The sequence below is a fragment of the Podarcis erhardii genome (assembly GCF_964252035.2).
Source record: "Podarcis erhardii genome assembly, chromosome: 13".
In the NCBI taxonomy this organism is placed as follows: domain Eukaryota; kingdom Metazoa; phylum Chordata; class Lepidosauria; order Squamata; family Lacertidae; genus Podarcis; species Podarcis erhardii.
Genome location: NC_138502.1, coordinates 3814791 through 3831024, shown reverse-complemented (window position 1 = coordinate 3831024; position 16234 = coordinate 3814791). Strand labels below are relative to the sequence as shown.

At 53.8% G+C, this 16234-nt stretch overlaps 1 protein-coding gene across 1 annotated transcript in view; it reads right to left on the bottom strand.

Moving 5' to 3' along the window:
• Window positions 1–16234, bottom strand: part of DNAH2 (dynein axonemal heavy chain 2) — a 141691-nt gene that overhangs the window by 32658 nt on the left and 92799 nt on the right. The window contains exons 44-57 of the mRNA XM_081835573.1: window positions 14496–14632; window positions 14276–14413; window positions 13372–13530; window positions 12150–12302; window positions 10939–11030; window positions 9289–9487; window positions 8950–9174; window positions 8095–8199; window positions 6077–6265; window positions 3592–3677; window positions 3008–3138; window positions 1894–2037; window positions 1297–1464; window positions 1021–1181 (exon numbers count right to left, since the gene is read on the bottom strand). Of these exons, the coding sequence (XP_081691699.1) occupies window positions 1021–1181; window positions 1297–1464; window positions 1894–2037; window positions 3008–3138; window positions 3592–3677; window positions 6077–6265; window positions 8095–8199; window positions 8950–9174; window positions 9289–9487; window positions 10939–11030; window positions 12150–12302; window positions 13372–13530; window positions 14276–14413; window positions 14496–14632 (2087 nt within the window). The remainder of the gene's footprint in view (window positions 1–1020; window positions 1182–1296; window positions 1465–1893; window positions 2038–3007; window positions 3139–3591; window positions 3678–6076; window positions 6266–8094; window positions 8200–8949; window positions 9175–9288; window positions 9488–10938; window positions 11031–12149; window positions 12303–13371; window positions 13531–14275; window positions 14414–14495; window positions 14633–16234) is intronic.

Below are 16234 nucleotides of genomic sequence, written 5' to 3'. Positions count from 1 at the left end.
TATTAATTCAATCATCATCATCAACAACAACAATCCTCTAGCTGGTAATCTCCCAGCTAGAAGTTGTTGTTGTTGTTGTTGCTGCTGCTGCTGCTGCCGCTGCCGCTGATGATGATTGAATTTATTTACTTATTTAGGATGTACAGTGGTGCCCCGCAAGACGAACGCCTCGGAAGACGAAAAAATTGCTAGACGAAGGAGTTTTTCGTTTTCTTAGCCGCTTCGCAAGACGCATCTCCCTATGGGCTTGCTTCGCAAAACGAAGCTTGCCCCGCAAGCTCCGGGGATAGCGGGGAAGCGCAGCGCGTCTTCCCCACTGTCCCCGGACCTCTTTTGACCTTTTTTGAAGCAAGATCGCTTCTCCCCGTTGCCAGCCCCGCAATCTCCGGGGACAGAGGGGAAGGCGCGCACCTTCCCCTCTGTCCCCGGACCTGTTTTAAAGCAAGGGAAGGGGCAGCGGGGAGATTCGCTTCCCCTCTGTCCCCGGAGATTGCGGGGCAGGCAACGGGGAGAAGCAATCTTCTCCCCACCGCCCCTTGCTTTAAACAGGTCCGGGGACAGAGGGGAAGGCGCACGGCGCTTCCCCTCTGTCCCCGGACGGTCTCCATAGGAACGCGTTGATTGATTTTCAATGCATTCCTATGGGAAACCGTGCTTCGCAAGACGCAAAACTCGCAAGAAGAAAAAATTTGCAGAACGAATTAATTTCATCTTGCGAGGCACCACTGTAAATTGGATCAACCAAAGGCCTTCTAGAAAAGGAACGTTTTTGCCTGGCACCTAAAGGTGTATAATGAAGGTGCCAGGCAAGCTTCCCTGGGAAGAACACTCCACAGATGGGGAGCCACCGCAGAGAAGGCCCTGTTCTCATGTTGCCACCCTCCGGACCTCTCCCTTCCCAGGAGGAGAACTCATTCAGCCTGTCTGTTGCAGCAGGAAGCAGAACGGCACGGATCCCTGCGCTGCCCTCCCCAGTCCTAGTCTTCCCAGAGCTCCATGGGGTGTGGAAGAGACACAAACCTCCTCAAACTCATCTGGCTTGTACAGGTTGGGCACCTCCCCGGAGCTGAGGATGTTGTTAATGTCCTCGAGGAAGCACTCGTCCGCAATCTGCGTGTCCACAAAGAGGAAGGTGGTGGGCTTCTGGTCCACCCCGGTCTGGCGGTAGAGCTTCTTGATGTCTGTGGGAAATAACAGCCAGGGGAGGGCCGGTCAAAGGAGAGGGTGTGTAGCTACCCCAGGCTGGCTTTGTGGGCCAGACTCCCAAAGCTGGAGGGAGACGATGGGCATCCTTACCTTCCCGGAACTCTTGTTTGCGGTACTGCCTGGAGACCTCGATCTGGAAGGTGTAGTACTCACAGATGTACGAGGCCAGCCGTGCCAGGCTCTGGCGCCCGCTGCCCCCGATGCCCACCAGCAGCATGTTGCCTCGCGGCTGGCTGATCACCCGGACGATGCGAGTTACTGCAGGGAGAATCGTCACATGGCTGTCAAACCCCACCTGCAGGAGGGTGCTGCTACCCTGGGCCGGGGGTAAACTAGTCTTTCAGACTCAGAACAAGAGTCCTCCCCCATGCCAGTTCTTTTTTTTTTTTTTAAAGAATATTTATTAAGATTTCCGAATACAAAAACAAAAAAGACACAAAAAATATCACAAAAAATAACAGAAATACAAAAATACACAATAAAAAGTGATTAAAACAAATACAATGTCCATTACTTATTTTCTATTAACTTGTTTCCCAGACCTCCTCTCACCTCCCCCTTTTGTATTCCAGTTCAAATTATTAGCTCAGCAAATCCTTATTCTCCCCCATGCCAGTTCATGGGGGGGGGGGCGCATCTCATGGAAACGGCACAGAGAGAAGTCTCAGCCAGGGTCCCCTCACTCACTGTGTTCAATGGCGTCCCGGAAGAGCACCAGCCGCATGGGCACCATTCCTGGCGTCCGGTTGAGCTCGCCCAAGGCACGCTCCATCTCGGCCTTCAGGACGGCCATGTCTGTCAGGTCCTCGTAGACGTTGCGCATGAAGTCCCCTGGAGGGGCAATCGGTATTACGGCGCGATCGCATCTTATGTGGGTTTTTTCAAAACAACAACAATGCATTTACTGAAACTGCACCCACGCGGGCATCCCAGGGCAGAGAGCGTCTAGCTTTCCAAACAAGGTGGAGAGCTTAAAAGCCAGCTACCCAAGGCAAAAAGGGGCTTTTAAGCTCTCCTCCTTGCTTGCATTTCACTTGCGGGAGGTCAACTAGCGGCCTTCAATCGTGAAAGTTAAATGCAAGTAAGATGGGATCATACTGTATTATTGGAATCTGTTCTTATTACTCCGCTTCCCTTTCAATCTTTTACCACCATGACTACAAGCGCTTTGAAAAATGGTGGACAGGGAACGCTCCCTTAGCAGAGGCCCTTCTTCCCAGGTCTGAGCGAGAGAGCAGAGCAAGAGCCCTGCCGGATGAGGCCAGTGGCCCCTCTAGTCCAGCATCCTGCCGTCAAAGCAGCTGAGCAGAAGTCTCAGTGCAAAAGCTGCAAGCAGGATTCGAAGGCAAGAGCCTGTCGCCCCTCCTGCCGTTTCCAACAACTGGTGGAGGCAGAGCACAGTCATCATGGCAAGCACAGAATGGTTCGGATGAGCTCAAGTGCCATATGGTAGAAAAGAGAGATGCAATTTTAAACATTAATAACCAGCAAACAAACAAAATCAAATACATCTCCTAAGATGAGTCCTGATGCAACGTGTGTGTGTGTGTAAGCTAAAAATGAACCATGTGCTTTTTTTCTTCCTTGTGCAAACTGATGGAGATCTAAATGATTAATCAATTCAGGATGATGAAGTCAATCAACTTCCAATCAGGAACCAGTTTTAAGACAGACAGACAGACAGACAGCACCACCTCATCTCACAACCCCAAAGGGGATTGGGGGATCTTTAAGCTGGCACCTCCATCACACACATCCTTTGCCTCCCCACCTCCAGCTCCGGAGAACAGCCGGTACATACCAAAGATGGGTGAGCGCTTGTTGGGGCAAAGGTTGTGGAGGGTCAGGTCAAAGTGCGTGCCCAGCTTCTCACTCAAGAGGGCAATGAAGGTCTCCATGTCTGCAGCGTCCACCAAACGGTCGGAGAAAACCCTGTCGGAGAAAAGAAGGAATCCATGTGCTCGGAGGTCACCCATGAATCCAGAAGCGCCCTTGTGGGCTCCAGGAGGAGGGGAAGAGGCACCCAAATTCCTTAAAGCCCAGAAGCGGCTTTGGGAAGTAGGAGGACTTTTCCTAGACCCACAGCTAAACAGCTCCAAGTGACCATCTTCTCCCACCCGGCAATTGTGCCTGGGCACCACATGGGTGTTTTGGCGACTGTTGATGTCAGTTTCTGATGGCCAGGGCACTGCCGACAGCCAGAGTCTCCCAAGGAGACATGGCACCGAGGGGCAGAGCACGAAAAGCCTCCACAAGCAGCAGGAAATGATGAAAATGAGCCGGGAGGGGGGGCTTACAGAGAACTCCCACCACTGCTCTCAGGCACCAGGATAGAAAAGGCGGCTCTTGCACAGTGGCAGAAGGCGGCAAGCAGGGCATCTGTACCTGAAGCACTCGTGAATCCACAGGCGGGTGAGGCTGGCTTTGGTGTCGTGGAAGTCCTTGTGGGCCCGCAACATGCCCTGGAAGACCTGAGACAAGCAGGGATGACAGAACCGCTATGGAGCCCAGGCAAGCATCTTCTAGGCCAGCCCCGAGGATGGGCCCCACCCCCAGCTGGTCTTCCAAGGAGAGCCATCCCACGACCACCCTCGGCAAAGGGCCCTAAATGCGCCTGCCTCTGGTCCCAAGGAAGGGTCGTCACCACAGCTCAGTGGCTCAGACCCCCATCTGACTGCGTCGCAGGGGGTGGGGCAGGAAGACCCCTGGGATCTCTTCCAACTCTACAATTCCATGACTGTACTTTTCTGGTCCTGAGGACGTATTTACCAGGACGTGCCTTGCTCGGTGAGAAGCAGAGGGCGGAAATCTTAAATAACCCATATTTTTCAAGGTTGGCGAGCAAGAGACACTGCCAAGCCCTCTCTCCAGAGGCTTAAGAGCCCTGATGCATCAGGCCAGTGGCCCGTCTAGTCCAGCACCCTGTTCTCACAGAGGCCAACCTGATGCCCCAATGGGAGACCAGCAAGCAGGACCCAGGTGCAAGAACAACAACAACAACAACAATAATAATAGTAGATTATTATTTATACCCCACCCATCTTGCTGGGTTTCCCCAGCCACTCTGGGCAGCTCCCAACAGAATATTAAAAACACAATCAAACATTAAAAAAACTTCCCTAAACAGGGCTGCCTTCAGATGTCTTTTAAAGATAGCTGCTTATTTCCTTGACATCTGGTGGGAGGGCGTTCCACAGGGTGGGTGCCACCACCAAGAAGGCCCTCTGCCTGGTTCCCTGTAACCTCACTTCTTGCAGGGAGGGAACCGCCAGGAGGCCCTCGGAGCTGGACCTCAGTGAACAATGGGGGTGGAGATGCTCCTTCAGGTATACAGGGCAGAGGCCAATTGGGCTTTAAAGGTCAGCACCAACACTTTGAATTGTGCTTGGAAATGTACTGGGAATCAACATAATCATAATCATAATCATCATAATAATTTATTATTTATACCCTGCCCATCTGGCTGAGTTTCCCCAGCCACTCTGAGCAGCTCCCAAACATAGATCCTTTAGGGCCAGTGTTATATGGTCCCGGCGTCCGCTCCTCCCGAGCAACTCTCCCCTCTTGCATTTTCCAGCAACTGGCATTCAGAAGCATTTACTGCCTCTGACTGTGGAGGCAGAGCATAGACATTGTGGCTAGTAGCCACCAATAAGTCCTCTCCACCTCTTTTAAAGCTATCCAGGTTGTGGCCACCACCGCCTCCTATGGGAAGCCAGGGTAAAGCCAGAAGGCCCTTCTAAGCCGCAACATTCACAGGAGGAAGCAGGAAGCCCAGGAAGCAGAGGAGTCCCAAATCCCCCTTTGCCCTCACCCCACCACCTCCTGGTAGCTGACTAGCGACTGCTGCAGTAGGAGGGAGGGGGGGGGCAACAGGCCTGGCAGCAGAAGCAGCCCGGCTTGCTCACAACCTGCGAGCGTTTGATGTGCACGAGCAGCGCTACAGGGCTCAGGGCCGAGGACAAACGTTCAGCGCACGTTTGATGTCTTCAAACTCTCTCCAAAGTTGCCGTGCCCGTTTGATGTGGGAGCTCCACGGCGCTGGCGGGAAGGAGATGAGCTCGCCTGGAATCCTAATGCTCCCAGCCGCTGGGCTGGCACAGAGGATCGCACACGCAGGAAAAAATCCATCATGCCTCATCTGCCGGGTCTCAGGCAGAGGAAGACCCCAGAAACAGGCACATTCTGTCTATGTGCTGGTGAAAACTGCCTTCCCCCAACCTGGGGCCCTCCAGGTGACTTGAACTACAACTCCCACATCAGCTGGGCTGGCTGGAGACTGGTGGGAGTTGTAGTTCAGAGCCCCTGGTTGGAAGGAGCCTGCTTTAGATGGAGGGCGATGCAGATATGTTCAGCCCCCGCTTAGAAGCCTCCCCTGTGTCTCTGGCTTAACCCCCACAACATTTCTGTAAGATGTAGGAGCAGAAGACAAAAGGGGTGGGAAACATTCTGATTCTGAGAAAGCCGCAGCATTTGGCAAAAGAGAAATGAAGATGTCAGGGAGACACCAGGGGAAAGGCGAAGGGGGGGGGGGGGAGAGAGAGAGACAGGAGCATCTCTAACTCAAAGCTGTGGAGAGCTAACAAGGACTTGCTTCCTTGCCTGAGGCAGAATGAGCCCAGAACTTGTGGGTGATCTGCCCCCCTCCTTGTGTTTGCAGCGGCATCAATCAAAAGGCACCTGCCTCCCATGCCTGCTTCTGAAGGATGGGGAAGCACAGCGTGACCGCGCCATGGTTTTCCGGCCACACAGCCTCACCTGCGGCACCCCCTTCTGCAGGCTCTTTGCCACCCTCACCGCCCTACCCGCCCCCAAGGTCCTTCCGAGCTTGTAGGGAACAGTCCCAGGGTCTGAGCAGGCCTCTGTTTACCTTGGAGATGTCGCGCAGGTTGAAGAGGTAGTGGATCTTGGCCGGGGTGGGCAGGAACCGCTGGACGACGTTGTTGTAGAGCTCCACAGTCGCCTCGGTGATGGTGTTCCCAAGGGGCTTCAGTCCCTCGTCGAAATTCTGCAGCTTCTGGTTGATCATGGTGCCGAAGATGCGTCGAATTTGGGAGTCCTGTTCAGGGTGAGGGCGTGACATGGGGTGGCATCCCCCCCCCCATACCAGCACCTGCTGCGTTGGCCCGAGGCAGCTGGGGGTCACCTTCCCCCTTCTGGGCTGTCCTGGGTTTCTCCCAAGGATTCACAGAACTATAGCTTTGAAAGGGTTATCTATTCCTGCCACCTGCAATGCACAAGGGGCGCTAAGTCCTTCTCATTGAAATGAATGAACCCAAACTAGTCCTGTCCGTCTCTGTGATGGGCATCACAGCTCAGCGGGAAATCCTCGCCACGAGCTGCCAACCTTGCCAGGAGTCCCAAGGCCACCCTGTGAGGGGCAAGGGGCCAGCCTGCTCTTCCTGCTCTGCTCTAGGGTGAGGAAGCAGAAGAGTCCAGAGAGAGAGAAAAAACACCTCCAGTGGTGGCAGAGGAGAGCCAGGAAGAGCAGCTAATCTTCACACTCCCAGTCCAGGGCTGCCAGCTCCCCAGTACGCATACTACCCTCCCACCCTCCTTACTGGCACTGCAGGGGTTAAGGTCCCGCTCCTGCCGCACCGTTCACTCCCCAGCCTCAGCCAGGGTCCTGTGAGGCCCGTCTGCAAAATGGGAATAACAGCAGTCTGCCTAGCAGAGCTGTTGTGAGGTTGGGGGAGATGGAAACTGGAAGGAAGAGAAGTGGCTTAAAACACTTCGGTGGGAATCAATCATTCGCTCAGTCATACACTTCAGCTTATCCCAGCCCCCCCAGCCCCCCCAGCCCTAGCCTGACCATAAAGGTATGACAAAGCTGGACCGTCGTGGGTATGGGGCAGCAGGAAGCCCTCCTCTCCACTCCTGCAGGGAATTGTGCCCAACTAAGTCCTACTCGGTGGGACGCGGGTGGTGCTGTGGGTTAAACCACAGAGCCTAGGACTTGCCGATCAGAAGGTTGGCGGTTCAAATCCCTGCGACAGGGTGAGCTCCCATTGCTCGGTCCCTGCTCCTGCCAACCTAGCAGTTCGAAAGCACGAAGTACAAGTAGATAAATAGGTACCGGGAAAGTAAACGGCGTTTCCGTGCGCTGCTCTGGTTCGCCAGAAGCGGCTTAGTCCTGCTGGCCACATGACCCAGAAGCTGTACGCCGGCTCCCTCGGCCAGTAAAGAGAGATGAGCGCCACAACCCCAGAGTCGGCCACGACTGGACCTAATGGTCAGGGGTCCCTTTACCTTTAAGTCCTATTCATTGAAATGAATGAACCCAAACTAGTCCTGTCCATTCACTTCAATGGGTCTAAGAGCATCAGAAGAGCCTGCTGGATCAGGCCCACCTAGTCCAGCCTCCTCTTCTCACAGTGGCCAACCAGATGCCCATTATGGGAAACCTGCAAGCAGGATCCAAGCACAAGAATCCTGGCCCTCCTGTGGTTCCCAGCAATGGGCACCGCCTTGTCCTGCTCTGAATGGGACGAGCGGGTGATTGAGAAGGAGGTGCCATTTTGGATTCATCTCGGGCCGGCGCCGCTTCCTTGCCAGCGCCATCGTCCGCCGTGCCAAGCTCTCCCCACGCCTCCTGGGCAACTCAGATTTGGACAACAGGCCCTGCATTATGCAGGAGAGGAAAATAAAAGGCCGCGGGCACCTCGGGTGGGCGGAGGTGAAAGGGGAGCTTTCCCCCTTGATCTCAGAAAGACTCTGGAAGCCAAAAGGCCAGCTGGACGAGCCCCTCGCCACCAAACCAGGTTTCCTGCGTGGACACACGCACGCACAAAGGGGGGCGAGCCAGGCGGCGTCTGCGGCTGTGTTGCCTGATTAACCCCTGCCCTCGGAGCTTCCCAGCCGGCCTGCGTAGACCAAAGCAGCCCTTACTGTGGGGAAGGTCATGTTGATGAGGTTGAAGCGGCTCTGAAGCCGGCTAGAGATCACCGTTCGCCCTCCTCCGGGGGGCCCCATGGCTGCCATCAGGAACATGTCCTGGGGGGAAGGCAAACAGGCAACGGATCAAAACCAAAAGAAAATAAAAGACTTCTCGCTCTCGCTCCCCCCCCCGCCCAACCTCCGCCCGCCTCTTTCCATAAAAGTGTTTGAGTAGCGCGACGACTAAACAGTCTAGAGGGACCCCGCCGAGGTGGAGGTGGGGGGGGGGGAGGAAGGCAGGCAGCATACAAATCGGGGGGCCTGAGTGGAAGTGGAGGCTGTAATAGCTGCAGTGGCATGCGCCACACTCCAGCCGGGAGGCTCTGCTGCGCGGCACGCCCTCCCGCTCAGTCTTGCCCCCCCCAACCGCACACTCCTGAAATTCAGATGCGCAGCCTCCCGGAAAGAGACAACAACAAGTATTCCGTGCACAGTCGTCTCTGGTTGTAGGTTGCAGAGTTCTTGAACGGCGGAGAGCCAAATCAGACAATTACGTTAAATGCGCAATTGCGCTCAACGTGTCTGGATTTTTATTTGTTTTTTATTGTCTTTTCACAAACAGGGCCGCGGGGCATCAGAGGGGGGAATCAAGGCTGGGGTCTGTGGGGTGCTGAGCAACGCCCTCCCCTCTGCCGTGGCGCTGACAGAAATCAACGCTGCTCTTGGGTTTAAAGCGTAACACGCACGTGTACGCAACCGGGTTCCAATCCTGATCCCCCTGCCCCAAGAGCGTCTGTTTCGAAGATGAAACCATCATGCAGCAATTGCACGCTGGGCAATTTGTCTGGCTCCGCATCCTGCCCTCACCTTGATGTACTTGATGGTCTGCTTGGCCCGGTCGTACCAGAAGCCGTAGTCCAGCCACAGGCGGAGAAGCTCCAGGGGGGGCTGGGAGCCAAACTGGTCCTTGGCGGGCATGTTGAGGTCGTCCATGAAGGTGATCATGCTCTTCCCGCCCAGAGGCACATAGACGCCCTTGGTGCGCTTCTCCACCCGGCTCTCAATGATGCTCTGGACGTTGGTCGACGTGGTCTGCAAAGGCGGGAGGGGAGCGTGAGGCCTGCGTTGACGGATGCGTCCCTGGAGCCCATGCGTGGGGTGTGCCGGGGGGCGGAGCTGGGACCCTCCCCTCCCTCAACCTGTTACCTGAGCGGACATGTTGATGACCAGAACAGCCCACTTGGTGCTGTCCAGGGTCTGCAGGACGCCCTGGGCGATGGAGGTCTTGCCGGTCCCCACCAGGCCGACCAGCAGCACTGGGTTATGGTTGGAGATGAGGGCGTCGACGAGATAGTTGTAGCGCATGGTGTCCACGGTGGGGACGATGATCTTGTAGAAGGGGGCGCTGGGAAGAGAAGGGGAGATCTGGCCTCAGCCCCAGGGACGAGGCATCAGCTCCTGCCATGCTTGGGACTTGCCAAAGCTTGGCTGCTTCCCCTCCCTCTTACACACACGCAGGGCGCCAGAGCCCTGGGGGCCGTTCTGGTCCTTCCCGGCGCGGCTGTCACGGCTCCAGGAAGGACACTGGCCTAAATGCATGAAGACATCCGACACGAGACGCAATTGGCGCAGCTGTCACCCCCGCCGGAGCCTGACAGCTTGGAAGGAAGCCACCGTTAATGAAGGCTTGTCCCTCCGCCCGGCTTCCGAGGATGCAGGCGGCCGGCGGCCCGTGGCAGCTCGGGGACCACGTTCCGGCAATTTCAGGCCACTGATCAGATTAGGGGAGCGAGGGGCGGGAAATGGATCCGAGCCACTGGCTCGAAGAACAAGATCGGCCGAGCAACTCGGTGGCACGGCGAAGGCAGGCTGCTTGGGAGCCAGAAAGGAAAAGGATGCAGGAAACAAGAGAAGGCAGGCAAAGGGAGTGGGGAGGGTAACTATGTGTGTATCGTAGAGGTGCCCCTCTGCTGTCACTCACACCCTGCTACTGCTGCAAGAAACAAAAAACTCGCCTGAGACCCTCCAACACACACACACACATAATGAAGACAGGACACCGCCATCCCTAGAATGAGCCCGTTCTCCGTGGTGCCCCTTTAGCTGCTTCTCCCTCCTACTTTCTTTACGTGTAAGAACTTCAGATGGTCCCTGCTAGGCTAGAGCAAACGTCCACTTCACCCAGCAACCTGCTTCTCCCACAGGCCGACTCCCCAGGCTTGAAGGCAATAGTCCCTCCTGGCTACGAACGGCCATTCATGGACTCCCATCTCCTCCTCCTCTGCCTCATCCATCACTATTTTCTTCCCAACTGCCACATCTTGTGGCAGCAAATCCCATAAACCTGGCACGCAGGGTATGAGGCAGGGCTCTCCTTTGCCTCTCCTGCCACTGTGCTACTGCTTTTGAGCCAGTGGCGTAACATGGGAGGCGTTCACAGGGGCAGTTGCCCCAGGCACAAAATTGTTAGGGGGCACAAAATTTCAATGCCCGGTGCTGTCTCAAATCAGCTGTTCCATCACTGGGCTCCACTGAAAATGGCTTCTTCACATGAATCAGGAAGTGATTCATTTTTGTTATCTCTGTGTCTGTGATCTCCTGGGTGATGCAGATGCTATTAGGCAATTGAATGCGTGTGTGTACACCATGAATTTCCCTCCCTCTTACCCACCCCTTTTGAGTGGCCCCGGGCACTGGCAACCCACACTACGCCACTGCTTTAAGCTACAGAAGGTTGAAGAACACAGGTTTTAAGTTTTAGGGGCTGAGTCACACTCCCATTAAGCTCCTCCTTCCCTGCCTGGGACTGGCAGAGAAGGCTTGTCCTCTATCTTGGGCAAAAAGCTGTTTACTTACTTGGACGGGTACCTCCACATCTTGGGCAGTTTATCTTCAAAGGAAGACCATTGCTTCCGCTTGGGGTCAACATAATACTCATAGACTGTATCCTGGGAGGGAAAGAAGTTAGCTTGTCAGAGGGGTGTGTTTTCAGCAGTCCTTGCAGAGGCCTAAAGCTGGGCCTGAATCATGGATCTCTCTGGGCAGTGGAAGGGTTTTTCATTGTGACTGGCTCTTAGGTGGGCAAGAGGGATGCCCTGTGCACCTTCCCAGTGTTGCAGGAATTTATGTATAGGTTGGGGGGGTGTTGCTCCTCCAGCAGATATCATGCATATGCAGCCCACTACCAAAACCAGCACAATCACTTTTGTGACTTTTGTGATTTGTCCCCACAAAACACCCCATCACAGTTTCTTCCTATCTATTCAAAGGGCCTCTGCTGCACAACACCAAATGTAACAATTCACTGATAAATGTTATCTATGTGCTGGCTCACAGGGAAAACTACGGAAATTCATTTAGACATGTGAGCTCAGCTACTCAGCAGCCCCACTGCCTGAGTGATAATCCCTGGCATCCTGATACCTGGGTGCCAGACAGGTAGCCATTCCAGAAATAACAAACCCAGATGAAGACAAAAGGGTGTGATTCACTTGGCTGGGAAACAGGGAAATGTAAATATTTTTTTTTGTTACACTTGATGGGTGTTTGGTGGGGGGCAAGGGGAACCATGGGGCAGGGTCCAGGATGCTCAGATTACTGCCACCAGACCTCCCCTTTCATGATGTAACCATGATGTATTACTGATGTAGTTTGGGGGGGGGTGTAACATGGGGATTAGCAGCTAATAAAAGTTTGGGGGCTCTTTTGTTCGGGGCTTCCATCTTGTTCCACCTGGCGGCACATGGGAGTCCTGTCGCGACAGTCTTCAGTAAAGACCAAGCCTACTGGCTGCTGTTTTGCTCCAATTTTCCTGGTTGGTGTCCTTGCTTTTTTCCAAGGGAGCCCTCAGATTTCTCCGTTAACACCAGAGAGAGAAGACCCATTTTTTCTTGCCCACCTCCCTTTAGGTCTATTAACTCACATGCCCTCTTTTCACCTTTGGGGTAGCCTATCTTGTTCCGGCAAGCACAACAGCTGCAGGACTTGGCTCAGCCTCATAGCACCACCCCACCCCGCCCCACCCCACCCATCGCTGCCATCCCTTGTGGGAAGTGTATCCAAGTGACCTTGTTAGGAAAGGAGCCCTCAATCTCTCGAAGGAAGATGTCGATTTTCTTCCGGCCCTCCTCGTCCACAGCTGCACACAGGGACCAGATCATGCTGAAGATGAAGTACATCTCCACCACTGTTGAGTAGTTTTCACTGTCCGCGGGATTCAGCTGGGGGGTTCAGAAAAGCTCTCCTCAGACCCACTGCCCCCCCAAGCCCGCCGAAGCCACCTCCCTAGGAACAAAACTTAACAGTGCTGGGATAGCTCACTTGGTAAAGCACGAGGCTCTGAATCTCAGGGACGTTGGTTCAAGCCCCACGTTGGGCAAAAGATTCCTGCATTGCAGAGGACTGAACTTAGATGACCCTTGTGGTCCTATTCTATGATCTGGACAAATTTAACGATACAGTCGTGCCTCGGAAGTCGAAGGGGATCCATTCCAGAAGTCCGTTCAACTTCCAAAATGTTTGGAAACCAAGGGACAGCTTCCGATTGGCTACAGGAAGCTCCTGCAGCCAACTGGAAGCTGCAGAATCCACATCGGATGTCCGGGTTCTAAAGAACGTTCGCAAACCAGAACAATCACTTCCAGGTTTGCGGCGTTCGAGAGCCAAAATGTTCGAGTCGCAAAGCGTTTGACTTCCGAGGTACAACTGTATTTGGAATGTATTTTTGGAAACCATAGTCACCCATGAATCGATGTAGAGTAGTACCTCGGGCTACAGACGCTTCAAGTTACAGACTCCACTAACCCAGAAATAGTACCTTGGGTTAAGAACTTTGCTTCAGGATAAGACCAGAAATCATGCAGCAGCGGCACAGCAGCAGCGGGAGGCCCCATTAGCTAAAGTGGTACCTCAGGTTAAGAACAGTTTCAGGTTAAGAACGGACCTCCAGAACGAATTAAGTTCTTAACCCGAGGTACCACTGTATATTTGACGAAAACAATAAGTCCATGCATGTTATAAAATTCTGTAATCTTAATTGTATTTTAATGTCATTTTGTTATTGTTGTTCTCCTCTGTCTGTTAAAATGTTTTATGCATGCTTTCCCTTTTTCTTTCTTTTTTACTTTAACTCATTGTAATATTCTTAATAATTCTTTTTTAGAGAGTGGCAAGGGGGCCACCCTTGACATAACGCCCCCCCCCCAAATGCTAGGTGGCTTGAGGAGGGCGGAGGCTGACGATGCCCCCAGGGCCTCCAGAGCGGCTGACTGGCCCTCGCTTGCCACTTACCCCTTCATCAGACGACGTCAAGGATGTGAACAGCTTGCAGAGAGACACGATCCCACTGTACTCGGGGATAGGGACCAGCTCCTGACAGTTGTCCTTCTTGAAGGTCAGCATCTTGTTGGTAAATTTGTCAAACATCCGCTGCAGGGTTTCTGCTTCGGTCTGGGAGGAGACGGGGGCAAAGGGAAGCTCGCTGACTGTCAACTACTTGATCTGCTCCTCCTGAAGACCCCCGCAAACCCACATTTGTCCCTTCAGGGCTTCCCTAGGACCTCTCCATCCCACCCTGACCAGTGCCGGATTTACGTATAAGCTAAACAAGCTACAGCTTAGGGCCCCACTCTCTTAGGGGCCTCCCAAAAAATTAAAGGGGAAAAAACCTGGATGTACATTTCCAAAAATATAAGATAAAAAACAAATAAAATAAAACCTACCTACAGTAACAGGGTTTTGTGTTGTGTAGGCTCCTATGATGTAAGTCATGGGCCCCGCCTGCTAGCCTGCTCCCTAAAATATCACTGGTTTGCTCATTTCTATATATAGGGTGCCTACATTCTGTATGGACTGGTTGCATGGCAACATGGGCAAATGGCTTGAGGTACCTATGAGGTCCATAAATGACCATATAGCATGTATTCAACACAAAAACGACAACAATTTGTTGTTGACAAAGGACAGCTGGATATATAAAGGGCCCCATTACCTTCGATCGCTTAGGGCCTCGTCAAACCAAAATCCGGTCCTGACCCTGACCCTCACACGGTCAGTAGCTAGGGCTACTTTATTGTTGCTATTTATTACGTTTATATGCTGCCTTTCCTCCAAGGAAGGGAAAGGACAGACTCAACCGCAGGGGTCCCGGCATCCAGTCGCTTTTACAACCCACAGCTCTCCCCTCCTCAAACACCTTTGGGCGCTTCTCGATCCAGGAAAGGACATAGGGCTTCCAGCCCAAGTCACTGTAGTCTGTGTAAACCATTCCGCACCGGGAGACGGTGGCGGGCGAGGCGACGGCGAGATTCTCCACCTCAAACAGCAGCGAAACCTGTGGGGGAATGGAAACCACCAATCAGTTCTGGCCAAGGAGCTGCTGGATGGGCTGGCTTGTGGGGGCAGCTCGGGCCTACCTGCTCGGGCATGGCGATCCTCTCGCCATTGATGAGGGTCAGCACCTTGTTGTCGTCCATGACAGAGTTCATGCTCTCGATCCACAGCGTGTCCACGGGGCCGTCAAAGAGGATCCACTTCTCGTCAGGTTTCTCGTCTGGGCAAAGAGGAACGTTAAGAACTCCAAGTCCATAACGCGGATTCCTGCCTCCCGGGCTGCAGCAGGAAGGATCTCAGGACAGTGAATTCGCTGCCCTCCTTTGTATACCTTACATGGAAGCCACAATATATAACTAAGGGCTGAGGAAAAATTGCCTCTCCTTGAGTCTTGGAAGAGCCACAGCCAGAGTTCGACTGGGTGGCTGGCTATCAGCTTAAAAGGCTTGAAAAAAGGGGCTGGACAAATTCATGGAGGAAAAAGGCTGTTAATGGCTACTAGCCACAGGGGCCATGCTGTACCTCCATGGTCTGAGGCAGCAACATTTCTGAGTACCAGCTGCTGGAAGCCACCAGAGAAGAGAGGGCTCTTGTGCTCAGATCTTTGTTGGATCCTTAAATGTATTTGGGAAGACATACCGGATAGAGCCTTTAGCAGACTCTTCAGTCATCTTATTCACGTTCCTACATCAAGGAGAGCTAGAAACATGCCCTTTAAAAAAATGAGGGCAGATTCTGTAATTCAGGGGAACAGAACAGCAGCTGGTCAACAAACAAGGGGCAATGGGTGGGGCACCAGGGACAAGGACTGAAACACACAGAATGAATGGAAACACACAGAAATTTCAAAAGCAGAGCAGAGAATTTCTTCCAAGGTCTTGTTTGAAGAGATTGATTGTCTGAGACAGAGAGAGGTGCCAGGTTGCTCAGAAAGGAAGAGTGATTGGCAGCCAAGGCAGGCAGCTGGCACGGCCAAGGTGGGCCTCCCGGAGGGTAAATACCTGTGCAGACCTCGCGCATGATGGAAGCCAGAACGCCATCGTGCCATTCGCTGGTGGCAAGGTCATACCTCCCAAACAACTCCCCGAGGCTCAGGGCTTTGGGGTTGAGGGAGAAGTCCTGCAGTGGGGGGGGGGGTCAGATGGGGGCAGGAGTCTAGGTTAGAGAGTTAGGAGCTACCATCCACGGGCGGGGGCGGGGGGGGGGAAGCAAGGCCTGGCTGGGCAAGCAAAGGTCTGGGCCTCAGATGCCCAAAGGTGGAAAACAGACCACAGAGCTGGAGCAGCCCAGCAAGAACCAACACTCAGCTTTGCAAGGCAGTCGTTCCAAAGGCCAGTTCCCACCACTGCTCACATTGATTATTTCACTCGCAGGGGCGATCTTTCAAGCAGGCAGTTGGAATCATTTGACTCAAGTGCAAATCGGGGTCGCCGTCCCCCCACCAGCATTTGGAAGGTTTACGAGGGCAAGCGGAACCGAGTCTGGCACTGAGTCGTGGCACATGAGTCAAGCCACCCCTGTTACCATCTTGCTCAGCGTAATCCAAACAGTGGGGGGGGTGAGGGGTGAGGTAGCTAGCCACACGCAACACTGCAGCCCCAGCAGCACAAACAGAACCCCAGAAGTCTTCCAATCTGCTTCACAAGAGAGTCAGACACTGTACTGGCAGGGGGCGTGGAAAGAAAGGGGTCAGAAGCTGATTAAGAAACCCATAAGCGACAAGGGTCTCTCTGAAGCAGCCCAATGCCCCAGCCTGGACCAATATTTCGCCCTCTTCCCTGCCTTTCGATCCTCTGTTCCCTGTGCCCCCCCTGAAAAGCAG